Genomic DNA, 11,941 nt, shown 5'->3' on the forward strand with positions numbered 1-11,941 from the left:
TCCCAGGTGTTTTTACAATAAAGTAATATCATACGAAATAATTAAAAGAACCCTTATGACATATCCAGGTTTAACTGATTTGCAGCGACATTTTAATGTAAATTACACCGCTAATTGTGACAGTCTTGCAGCTTTTGTGTGCACCTCGTGGAAGAAAATGTTTAGCAAGATACAATTCGATTAAAATAAGGTACTGGCCATTAGAGTAAGTCTAAAGAATAGCGAAACAAAATTGTTTTTAGGGGACACAAGAAAAAAAGAACTATCTTAACAAAACCTCCTTCTGAGGATTATTTCAGAGCCTGAAGGAATAACCGGGAATAACATGTAGGTTGAAGGAGGAATAGGTACCACAAACACGACCCTCGCTGAAAATCATAGTGAGGGCCAAAGTTATGATGCTGTGGGATCCCGCATTAGCGCTGTGGAGACTATAAAGAAAGATGCCTGCTGAACAATAAAGTCATTCTTTTGTCAGCATGAGAATGGGCGGGTATAGATGTTTTTATTATTATTTTTTTTTTGTCATGAGGATGGCAACTAAAAGCAAATATAATCCAAGAAGGAACATTTGAAGATTATTCCATCTAATTAGTCCTACTATGTTTACTTACAATTTGGTAAAAAAAAAAAAATGCCGAAATTGTACAACCATTATTCATAAATATTTTGGTATTAAACCTAAATTTCTGAAATATTCAATTATTTCGCCTGCACAATTGAGTTTTGTAAGTGGTCCTGCAGCAATGTTTAACTCAGCCAATTAGAGTGGGCATTATGATGCCATCTGGAGGAGAAAGCAAATAATTGCAGATCTCCAATTAATTATGTATTTTGCGGCAATCCGTCAGAAATAGATTGGCATACAAAGGCATTACCAAAAATATTGACTTTGTTTTTCTATTAGAAGCTTGAGATATATATTCACTAGAAGATGTGTTTGCTCCCCAAGAGCTTTATCCAATTTATATGTTCATTGTGTAACCTGCGACAGACTGGCTACCTGTCTAGGGTGTACCCCGCCTCTCGCCCGGAACGTAGCTGGAGATAGGCACCAGCAACCCTCCCGACCCCATTAGGGACAAGGGTGAACAGAAAATGGATGGATGGATGGATGTATGCATCCAAATCAACAAAATAAAATAAAATAAAGAATTTAAAAGTTTTGGAATGACCCAGAAATACTCCAGATTAGAATCTAATTGACAATTTGCAAAGTGATTTGAATAAAGTTGTGCAAAGGAAATCTGACAAATCTGAGTATTTTGCAAATTGGAGTGGGCAGATATTAACATTCTGCCACTTAAAATAGTATGTTTTATGCTGGTAGATTCCAATGCAAAACAACTAGGTGCTAAAATCAATTGAAAAGATGCTTCTAAAACCTATTAATTTAAAGATAATATGGTATTTATGCTACCATATTATTTTACTTTTTTCATTTAGGTTTTCAGGATCCAGTTGTTTTAAGTTTATGTGTTCTTTCTGTGCTTCTGTTGGTTTTCTCCAGGGACTCTGACTTCCTTCCATTGTCCAATATCCAATGACAGCCTCCTATATAGACAATGAATGAATGAATGGATGCACGATGCATGGATGGATGCATGGATGGATGGACGGATGGATGGATGGATGATCTCTCTTTTTAACATCACAAAAGCTTAGCATTTTATCAGGAATGTGTAGACTTTTTATATCAACTGTATAGATCAGGAATGACCCTCATTGGTACAAGTGACTTTTAGACAGGTAAAGGTGCTGCAGTCTTTTGAGGTTAGAAGCCCAGGTTGTGGAGGTGGAGAACTAGCAGTCTGTGATGCTTTGAGAGCTGCAGACACTAAACAAAGCCATCCTCAGAGGAGGCCCTGACAGTTTTGATCAACCCATAATTACAGGGTGCTTTCATCACTTTGCAGAGCAGGGCACGGAGGCATTATTTGAAAGGCACACATTACTTCAACTCTGGCAGACAGCACTTGGCATCCATTGCATTTTGTCAATTATCATTTGGATGGGGAGGGGGGTGCACATTAAAAATTGAAACGATCAGTGGCCACCCAAGAGTCCAAATACAGTGAGTCACTCTTTAACAAATGGTTACTGTACCGATATGACCCTACTGTGCCAGAGAATGTTGTGCCTGTCCACTTGCATTTGTTAAGTCCCTATTAAAGTTCTCATCAAGGCACCCGGCAATGCCCACCTACCTCGACTGTCCCGATGAAATCCATTCTCACATTGCACTCATGTGGAAATAAGCCTGTTTACCACCAGCGGGTCACACATGCTAATGAGCGTCTGTTTGTTTTCCACTGTGCTCACACAGGAGGAAGGGAATTTAGGGAGAAATAATAGATGATATGCAGACAACAACCCAGGTGGCCCTGCAGCACTAATGATGAAAAATGTACCACACAGACATATTGAAAATGGAGGCATAGTTTATACATTTGCTCAAATATTATACAAGCAAATATTACATATATTTGAGCAAATATATATGGCTAGGTGTTAAGAGTCATTGTCCTGTTAGAAGGTGAACCTCAAACTCAGTCTCAACTCCTTTGCAGCTTCATACAAGTTTTATTTTACTGCATCCATCTTGATGTGTAGCAGTAGTTTTCCACAGCTTTGTACACACTTGGTCTTATGGTTTTCATTAATTCCCTCCCTTCTTGGTGATGTTTACCCAGTTTTTAGATTCTGTTTACTAAATAGTTCATGTTTGAATGGAATGGATTTTTATATAGAAGTGAAGAAGCTGCTGAATACATGTGCATGCTGGGATATCTTCTTCCAACATGTTTTGAACCTTGTAGTGCCACAACCAGGAGATATTATTGTAACCCATTATTTGTGTCATTCTTTGGCTGAACTAAATCACTTTAAGATGTGTAATAAGTTGATTTTTTGTAGTGAAATGAGTACTGAGCTGACCTAATGATTTTTTTTCTTTCCTGTGTGGACTTAAGAAGCATTTAGGACGACAGACAAAACATTTTTCAGAAGCAAAAAACAAGAGAAGAAATCCAGTCACCTGTTATTTAAGCAGTTATAGGAACTTCAATGTCCTAGATGACTGAGAATCTACATCAGGACGCTTCCCATGTGATCACAAGCTGTATCCTCACTGCTGCCACATTGCATAATTTTGCAGTCTTTGTGACTAATGTACCATCAACTGAGGCTCCATGCATTCCTTTGTCAATAAAACAGAGATATGACAGAATCATTTTATACAATCTATAATGACACTGCCTCACATGGAAATGGATGGATTGCTGGATATCTGTGGACGAATGGGCGGATGGACAGACGGACAACATCCATAAATATTTTTTGTGCAGTTGAAAAATTGCCAGTTCATATATTTGAGGAGGACCTTAATTACCTTCGTGTTTTATGACCATTTGGAAACTACTGTATCCCCAGCCTTAGGTTTCCAACATGGTCTAAGAAAAGTCTGGAATTTTAATGAAATATTTTCATTGTCTGGATCAGAAAAAAGGAAAGTAGAATTTGGTAAACCTATTGGATTTCAAAAACTTTATTTTGTATTTCACTGTTCAAATGTTCCAGCCATCCACCCATTTGGACTTTTCAGTTTAATCATTGCTATAAAATATCTCAACAAAAGTTAGTCACTGCTGATTTGGGATGTCATTGTTTGGAGTTTCCAAAGCAGTGAAGCATTCAAAAATGTTCAAAGGATGCAGTAATTACACGAATCCTCAGTTGATGGTGCATTAGTCACAAAGACTGCAAAATTATATAATGTGGAAGCAGAGAGGTCTCAACTTGAAAGACAAGCTCCAAGGATTTTCTGGTTTTATTCATTTTTATTTTAATAGATTATGAGAACATCCCTGTAAAGAAATCCAAATGGTTACGTAATTCCCGGGAATGGAAGGGAGCCAGGATGGATGGACAAAGGAAACCATAATAAAGGGAATCAGGTTGGTTGGATGGATGGGTGGATGGATAAAGGAAACCAGGATAAAGGGAACTAGGTTGGATGGATGGATGGATGGATGGATGGATGGATGGATGGATGGATGGATGGATGGATGGATGAAATGGATGGATGGATGGATGGATGGATGGATGGATAAAGGGAACTAGGATAAAGGGAACTAGGTTGGATGGATGGATGGATGGATGGATGGATGGATGGATGGATAAAGGGAACTAGGATAAAGGGAACTAGGTTGGATGGATGGATGGATGGATGGATGGATGAAATGGATGGATGGATAATTGGATAGATAGATGGATGGATAAAGGAAACTAGGTTGGATGGATGGATGGATGGATGGATGGATGGATGGATGAAGGGAACCAGGATGGATGGAGGGAGGGAGGGATCCAGGATGGATGGATGAATGAATGGAGGGAACCAGAATGGATGGAGAAAACCAGGATGGATGGATGAAGGGAACCCGGCATGGCTGGATGGAGTTCATCTGGGTCTGAAAGCAGCTTCTCATCAGGACGGTATAGTTAAATCCTCATTTTCCTCTCTCAGTTCTGCCCAGCAGTCTCTGCTCTTCCAGTGTCCATCGGCTCAGTGTGACGTAGTGACTCAAACTGATCCGGCGCAGCCGTTTTTAGGCTGTTTGATCTCAAATCTCCCCCAGCAATGGCGCCTCAAATGAGCGAGTGGTAGAGACACACCGGCGACCCGTTTGGCTCATTACTGAAGGTACCGGAGTCTGATTCCATCAAGCTGCGGTGGGACACCTGATGAAACTCTCCCACGGCTCAGACACAAATAAAAAGGAGAAACAGGAACTCAGATGAATAATTTTCCATCAACATTTATTATGTTATTGTGATGGAAAATAAAAACCCCACTGAGAAGAAAGAAGCTGCTGAGTGGAGGCCTAGAGGGAAGAAGTCCTCTTCTTCTTCTGGTCCTAATAGGAAGAAGACATTTAAACTTATTTGGGGCATTTAAAATGTCTTCCGGTTCTAGTATTAAATGTTCATCAGAATTTAAAGTTTATTGATCTTTGAGAATGTGTTTTTGCATCATTATGTCATAGCCACTATATTAGTTTACAATGGTATTAAAACAATATCGTTTACAGTAGGCCTAATCACTTCTGGGACAATGTATTGCCCAGCAAAATTTATGTTGACGATTGTCACAATAAGTTTTGCTGGATGATGAATTGTCCAAGAAGTCATTGCCAAAAACAATAAAACGGTAATGAGACCATTTTCAGATAAAATGGTCTCATTTTAGTTGATGGCTATAGCATAAAAATGCAAGAACACCATTCTCTAAGATCAATAAATTTTAAAAACCCAACTGAGAAGAAAGAAGCTGCTGAGTGGAGGACCAAAGGGAAGAAGTTCTCTGTGCACTCATCTGAGTGCATAGGTTAGAAAACCTATGCATAAAACAACTGTTTTTCTATTTTTCCACATGTAGCATTGTTTAATGTGCTGTCTTTGATTAAATAAATTTGAATTGAACTGAACCCCATTCTGCGTACACATTGGAAACGAATCACGCATGCGCAAAGCTGCTTCTCGTCAGATTTTTCTACCGCAGCACGGATAGGTAGCTATGTGTATCTGTCGGTGCTAGTGCGCAGGTAGGATGTATTGATAAGAAATCTGCTGAATAAGATGTAGGTGACGTAGCATCGATGTGCGCATACGCATTACCATAAGGTAGGACGGATTAATGGGTAGCACAGATAGTTTCAACAGCGGAACAAAAAAATTCTGGCGAAGATCGACTGATGCAGCCGGATGTGAGTTAACGTTACATTTCCGGCCTACCAAAGACCATTTAGCACGCAAGCTAACATCTGATAGAAATACTACATTTTTTCGCACTGCTATTTGGTGACGCCAAATAACAAACATGATAAAAGCTATATTGATTTTTAACAACCATGGGAAGCCGCGGCTGATTCGATTCTATCAATATTTTGTGAGTATTTTTAGATGTTGCTGTTTCAGTTAATTAGCATTTTCCGACTGTGCTAACCAATGTTAGCTTGTGTATATGTTGAATAACATAGCCTGTTTAAATATTTCAACGCGTTTTATGCGATTTTTTTCTGACACATCATCACATTTTTGTTCACAATATTTAATTTTCTCTCGTGAACCATATGCTAGTCAACAGTTTCACAACAGCCCTATGAACATTGCAACTTCCTTGCTGGAATGATCTATTAATTTCTTTTCGGGGCCGAAATTTGTCCCCTATTCAAAATATTTTTTCTCTTACACACCATAGTGTATTTAGATCACTAAAACTCATCTTGAAAATAAAGCCCTATTACGTTATCGCACTACTTTCGTATATAGTTTGCGGACTGTATTGTTTTCAAGTTTGAGTTTTCTTCCGATGTTGACTTGCATCTCATGAAAACCCAAACACTAATATCTCATAAAATAAGGACATTACTTAAAACCAATAGCAAAGGATTGCTTATGAAGGAATGTTCTGCTATTGCCTGCGCAGTAACAGGGAAGAATGCTGACTTGACAGATGTTTATCAGACATACAATGACAACCTCTGCACAAGGGCTAAGCTAAAAAAAAAAAAAAATCGCAAAACAATCTGGTAGTTTAGAGTTGTTTTACTCATATGTATTGCGGGTGGAGGGAAAAAGGTTGCAAAACAAAGCCCACAAAAAGTTTCAGGGAAAATCACAAGGTGTTATTGTGGCTGAAGTTGGTGCCTAAGATCGACCACTAACAGGAATATCCAGTATATGGACTACAATTGTGGCATTCCTTGTTTTAAGCATTCTTGATCTGATTCATTCTTGAATCAGATTGACATAAACTTGGAGACGTTTTGGGGAGCCACAATCTCTAATAGTGTTGGTTATTGTTTTTTGTTGTTGTTTTAATAGATTTTTTAATATAATTATTTGAATGAAGTATCTCTGAGGCTTACAAAAACAGCGATATATTAACTAATTGCTAAATGTATTTGTATATTGGACTTCTTACTTTGAGACTTTTTAAAATTAGTTTTTAACCTAAATACATGGAGAAGGAAACAACAGAAGACATATTCAGCCTACCGGCAGCCAAAGGATTGCTTTTAAGTACTACCAAAACATGTCCTTGAAGATGCATCCCACTTTAGTTGATCATCTGTTGTATAAAACCTGTCAGCTGGATTACGTGAAAAAGTTACAGGAAGACAAATTACCCCCAGAATTAGTAGAGCAGAGAGGAGCTAAATAAGTGTCTGCAGCAATCTGTAAAACACATTAGAGGTACCACCATTTTGTAGATCTTTGTTTTGTAGATCTCCCAGTGGTTTTTGAAATCTTGCTGAAATATATGGAATAATAAAAATCGTGCCTCTTCAGTAAAACAAATGACAAATTCAAAAGACATTTCTGAAATTGTCTAATACTTTCTCTGTACATTATTTTCTTGCAGTCGGAGGACATGCAGCAGCAGATAATTCGAGAGACTTTCCACTTGGTATCAAAGAGAGATGACAATGTTTGTAACTTCTTGGAGGGTGGAAGGCAAGTTATTTTTCTCTTATGTTCTGTTTTTATACTGAAGAACAATCTCTGTGTATTATGTGTTGTTTTTAAGTTACTGCTTCTGTAGGATCCTTAGCCACGTTGAAATATTTCCTTTAGTTTGTTTCAGCAGACTGTCACTGGATGTCTTGTAATAGCTTTTGTAAAACAGAAGATGGCAGCAAAATATAAAGTTTTCTCTTCTTCCGTTTTTTCAAAAATATGTTTATTTGTTTAGCAAAGTACACCTTTCATTTCATTTATTTATTATTCTCTTCTGAAAAAAAAACATTTGTTCTGCATTTTTTAAAGCCTTTTTTTCTTTCAAATCTGCTTTCAGTCTTATTGGAGGCTCAGACTACAAGTTGATTTACCGGCACTATGCTACTCTCTACTTTGTCTTCTGTGTGGATTCTTCTGAGAGCGAGCTTGGCATTTTGGACTTGATTCAGGTCAGCTGCTGTGTTTGAAGGTGACTCTTTGAGAGTAGCTTATGTTTCACTAAAGGGAAACATAAAACCCTTGAAAATTTTATCTTGAAAAGCTTTTATCACAACAGATTTAAATGTTTTGTGCTACACAATCTGCTTGTTAAGATTTTGGAAACATAATTTATTATTGGGCCATGACCTCATTCCTAGATGCTTTTGAATTCAAATAAAAAATGATTTGATAAGTATATTTACCTTTACAGAACAGAAAACCGATCCAACAAAATACGCACAAAATGGAAATACAAATGTCTCAGAATAATTATCTGTTGTTTTACATTTATTTTAGGTGTTTGTGGAAACGTTGGATAAATGCTTTGAAAATGTTTGTGAATTGGACCTAATATTCCACATGGATAAGGTGAGTGGAGGTGCTTCTGTGACTGAAATATATTTTTCTTAATTTCTTTTCATTTTCAATCATAAATGCAATATTGTTTAATAATAATGTTTTGTTTTTGTGTGGCACAATTTTCCTGCTTACTTATGTTTAGCGTGATGTTACAATTTGTGAGATTGAGTGGCAGCTCTTTAAATTTTGTCTTGTTACAGCTTAAAAGTGTGAAGAAGAACAAATAATATTATAACACTAGATTTCTCTTGTAGGTACTTGGGCTTACGTTTCACTGCTTGAGAAATTTTCTCCATATGAATATTTAACTAAATGTGGACACGTGTTTAAAATCCAGATTGGAGAGTTTTACCTTGAATATATCCTGGTAAACACTGAATAAAATAAGATCAGTATCCAAACAGGTCTGCTAGTTTCTGAACTTCCAATGGTTTCATTCTAGTAAACTTGATTCCTCAGAAAGCCTCTGGGGGATTTCTTCTGACATGACACAAACATTCACATGAACCCAGATTAACTCTTTATTTAGGTGATGTAGGTATCTGAGCTTCCGTTTTTCCTTCTTTAAGAAATCCTTTCTTTCAAATGGGACTGGTGACGTCTCTAAACCTTCTTTAAGGAAGCTGTCATCTCACAGACATACCTGTGCTTTTCAGCTGATTTATAGACTTTTATTGATTTTACTTATTAGAAAGGAAATCACATGTATTGTGTACACAACAATGTGTTGTTTGACTTTATAAAGCTATTCTTTAGAAGGCAGATCTGTGTTATTAAGGTTACAGACCTCCTTACTGAAAATGTGATCCAACACACCTACAGGCGTCTTGACTGAATTTTCTCACAGGAATCTGATGTCATGTGGAGCAGCAAGGTTAGGCCTGAGGAATGTTACCAGCATGTTAATATTTCCCAGCTCTTCACCATCTGCTGACAGCCTGGTTGGCATGTTTGCATATAATTTATTCTTGCATGCCAAGTTCTGGCAATGCCTGTACATTTTTGGGTCTTTGAAATGTCCTCTGTGTAGGAAGAAGACCGTCTTTGTAAATACATGAAATGGTTTGACTCTGCAGGAATATACATACCTAGATATTAGAGGGAAACAGAGCTCTGTGAGAGAGTTTACTAAGTGTGTTATGCTTTTTTTGCAGGTTCATTATATCCTACAGGAGGTGGTGATGGGAGGCATGGTGCTGGAGACCAACATGAATGAGATCGTAGCACAAGTAGAGGTGCAGAACCGCATGGAAAAGTCAGAGGTCAGGACCTCTCTGTCATGATGAAAGGACTGTTTTTATATAAACCAGTGTTTACATATACCCCCCACAAGTCTGACTGAGCTTCAGCAATTATTTTAGCTAATTTTAATGAGCAAAATGTTCTTATTTGCTAAACTGGTAGAGAAACTGATGATTCCTGTTTTAAAGGAACAACTGACGTATAATGGCAATAATAGCAATTTTTAAATAAATGTACAGTCTTTCATTAGATCTTGGTAATGTTTTGTAAAATCTAACAATTCTCACAGAATCAGTATGACCATAATAAGCTGCCCCTGATTCATCTTTAAGGCACATTCTCTTTCAGGTCATATGTCAAACTTATCTTTTCAACTCACTGTTGCAAATGCAGCACTTATTGTCAGGTGAAATTAAAATGGAGAAGTTGTGTTATTCTAACCTGACCTGAGAGTATGAGACACTCCTGCGCGCTCAAACTGAGTTGTCCATTCCCAAAGATATTTTCAGACTTGTCTTGTTCCCCTTCAGAAAAACAGTCAAAGTTGGGTTTTATCTCAGGTTTTATTTGGGGGGGAAAAGATGCTTGGCCTTGAAATATCCAATTGGTAAAATGTATATTTTACTTGGTCTAAAATTTAAGATTTCTTTTTTTTTTTTTTAGCTGCTTTGGCTTATTATTTCTCTTTTTTTATATTCTCAGTTGGATGTTCAAACCCTGGGATTTTGTTTTATAACTTAACCTTGTTTTAAACCTCGCCACTACCTTATCCCTGACCTCTCTGCTGCGTTCCGTAGCCATCACGATGCTGTTTGTTCTCTAGCAAACCCTTCAAAGGCCTACAAAGAACAGCTGTATTTATACAGAGAATAAATTACAAACATAGCCACATAGTTGGCTTCTGAAGGCAATTTGTTGCTGTGGATATTATTTAGGGGTTTTGGAGTAAGAAGGAACCTGATAATTGCGCAAATTCCTATTAAGAACAGTGAAGTTTGTGGTTGAACAAAATATTGGAAAGTTTAAGGTGCATGAAGACTTCCAGAACATCCCTTTTTTGCTGCTTTTATGTTTTCTCCGCAACCTTCGTTTTCTGCTTTCAACAGAAAGCATGTGAGAGTATTTTCAAGAACATTTGTACCTGTATAAATGTGGAGAGATGAACTCTTTTATGGTAAGAAGACATAAACTTGTTTGGCTTGTTGGTTTTCACGTGCAGGGAGGTCTTTCTGCAGCTCCAGCTCGTGCCGTCTCTGCTGTGAAGAACATGAACCTGCCGGAGATCCCCCGGAACATCAACATCGGAGACATCAATATCAAAGTGCCGAGCCTCTCCCCGTTCTGAAGAGCATTCCAGCCAAACTCTGCAGGGCCAGAGAGCGGGACTACTGATGCAGACCGCCAGCAACACTCAGCTCTGCAGCTAATGTAGACAACACTGGTTTTATTCCAATAATGAAGAACCACAGCGGCTTACATTTCTGTTCATCAAAAGTTTTGCTATATGTATATAAGAGGAATTCTGAACTCAGTTTAATCCTGCATTTGCATATTAAGTATAAAAAAATTGCACAACACTTGAGAAGTTTTACAAAGCATCTGTATCTTTGAGTCTATTAATTTATGCAGTTAGCTACTTAATCTTTTCAAATTAGATACATTTTCTCTTTGCTCAATGGGACTTTTCAGCACCTCTAAGCTTCAGCTGTTTATTAGGAGGAATTTGAACCAAGCTAAAGAAAAATCATTACTCTTTTTTTCCTGAGTTTTACTGGACCTCATCCAGTCCATGTGAAAAATGATACTTTGTCTTCTGTGCTTATCTATAATAATTTAAAAAACTCTTGGTTTTTGCCAGGAGATCATTTTCCCCTCTGTAATTTATTACATCTTTGGCGTCCTCATAATTTTTGATGAATGTTGCTCCTGGGGGTGGGTTGCGTCCGGCTCTGATGATGTAAATGCTGTTTGGCTCCAGTCAACCTTCAGTGTGCCGTCAGAAGGTCTTGACAACATCTGTTAGGGAGACAACAGAGCTTTTTTCCCCCTCTGATAGTTTGTGTTTCTTTAAATGTTTTTGTGTCTGATTTGTTGAATTCAGCTGTTGGAAATTGTTACACTGTGTTGGTAGTTTTACTATGAGATGATGTGATCTGTAATGGAAAGTAGGCATGCCATGGTGTCAAAGACATTCCTTTGCCAAGGTAAATTAATTAAACTAATAACTATTTAATCATTTGAGTCTTTCTCATCTCATTTAAGTTTGCAGAACATTTTCTTCTCTTTTGCTCAAACATATTGAGCTTGTAGTATTGCTGAGGCAGCAGTTCTGCAGTTT

At 37.6% G+C, this 11,941-nt stretch overlaps 1 protein-coding gene across 2 annotated transcripts; it reads left to right on the plus strand.

The window, feature by feature from the left end:
• The first annotated feature begins 5,567 nt into the window (after positions 1 to 5,567).
• ap3s2 (adaptor related protein complex 3 subunit sigma 2) lies at positions 5,568 to 11,839 on the plus strand. 2 transcript variants are annotated; one of them, XM_028014548.1, is made up of 6 exons: positions 5,568 to 5,765; positions 7,427 to 7,518; positions 7,859 to 7,970; positions 8,299 to 8,370; positions 9,516 to 9,623; positions 10,823 to 10,978. In XM_028014548.1, exons 1-6 carry the CDS (start codon positions 5,754 to 5,756, stop codon positions 10,946 to 10,948), a joined length of 522 nt encoding a protein of 173 aa, XP_027870349.1. In that variant the 5' UTR covers positions 5,568 to 5,753; the 3' UTR covers positions 10,949 to 10,978. The 2 variants fall into 2 exon arrangements, with proteins under 2 accessions (XP_027870349.1, XP_027870348.1); XM_028014547.1 differs by lacking the exon at positions 5,568 to 5,765 and adding an exon at positions 5,772 to 5,947 and having other exon boundaries at positions 10,823 to 11,839.
• Positions 11,840 to 11,941: the final 102 nt, after the last annotated feature.

The sequence above is a fragment of the Xiphophorus couchianus genome, chromosome 4, assembly GCF_001444195.1.
Source record: "Xiphophorus couchianus chromosome 4, X_couchianus-1.0, whole genome shotgun sequence".
Classification (NCBI taxonomy): Eukaryota; Metazoa; Chordata; class Actinopteri; order Cyprinodontiformes; family Poeciliidae; genus Xiphophorus; species Xiphophorus couchianus.

Excerpts from the sequence above, each read along its gene's own strand:
- ap3s2 (XM_028014547.1), top strand. The coding sequence starts at position 5,879 with ATGATAAAAGCTATATTGATTTTTAACAACCATGGGAAGCCGCGGCTG. Across the intron at positions 7,971-8,298 it reads GCATTTTGGACTTGATTCAG|GTGTTTGTGGAAACGTTGGA; the intron begins GTCAGCTGCTGT and ends CATTTATTTTAG. Across the intron at positions 9,624-10,822 it reads ACCGCATGGAAAAGTCAGAG|GGAGGTCTTTCTGCAGCTCC; the intron begins GTCAGGACCTCT and ends TTTCACGTGCAG.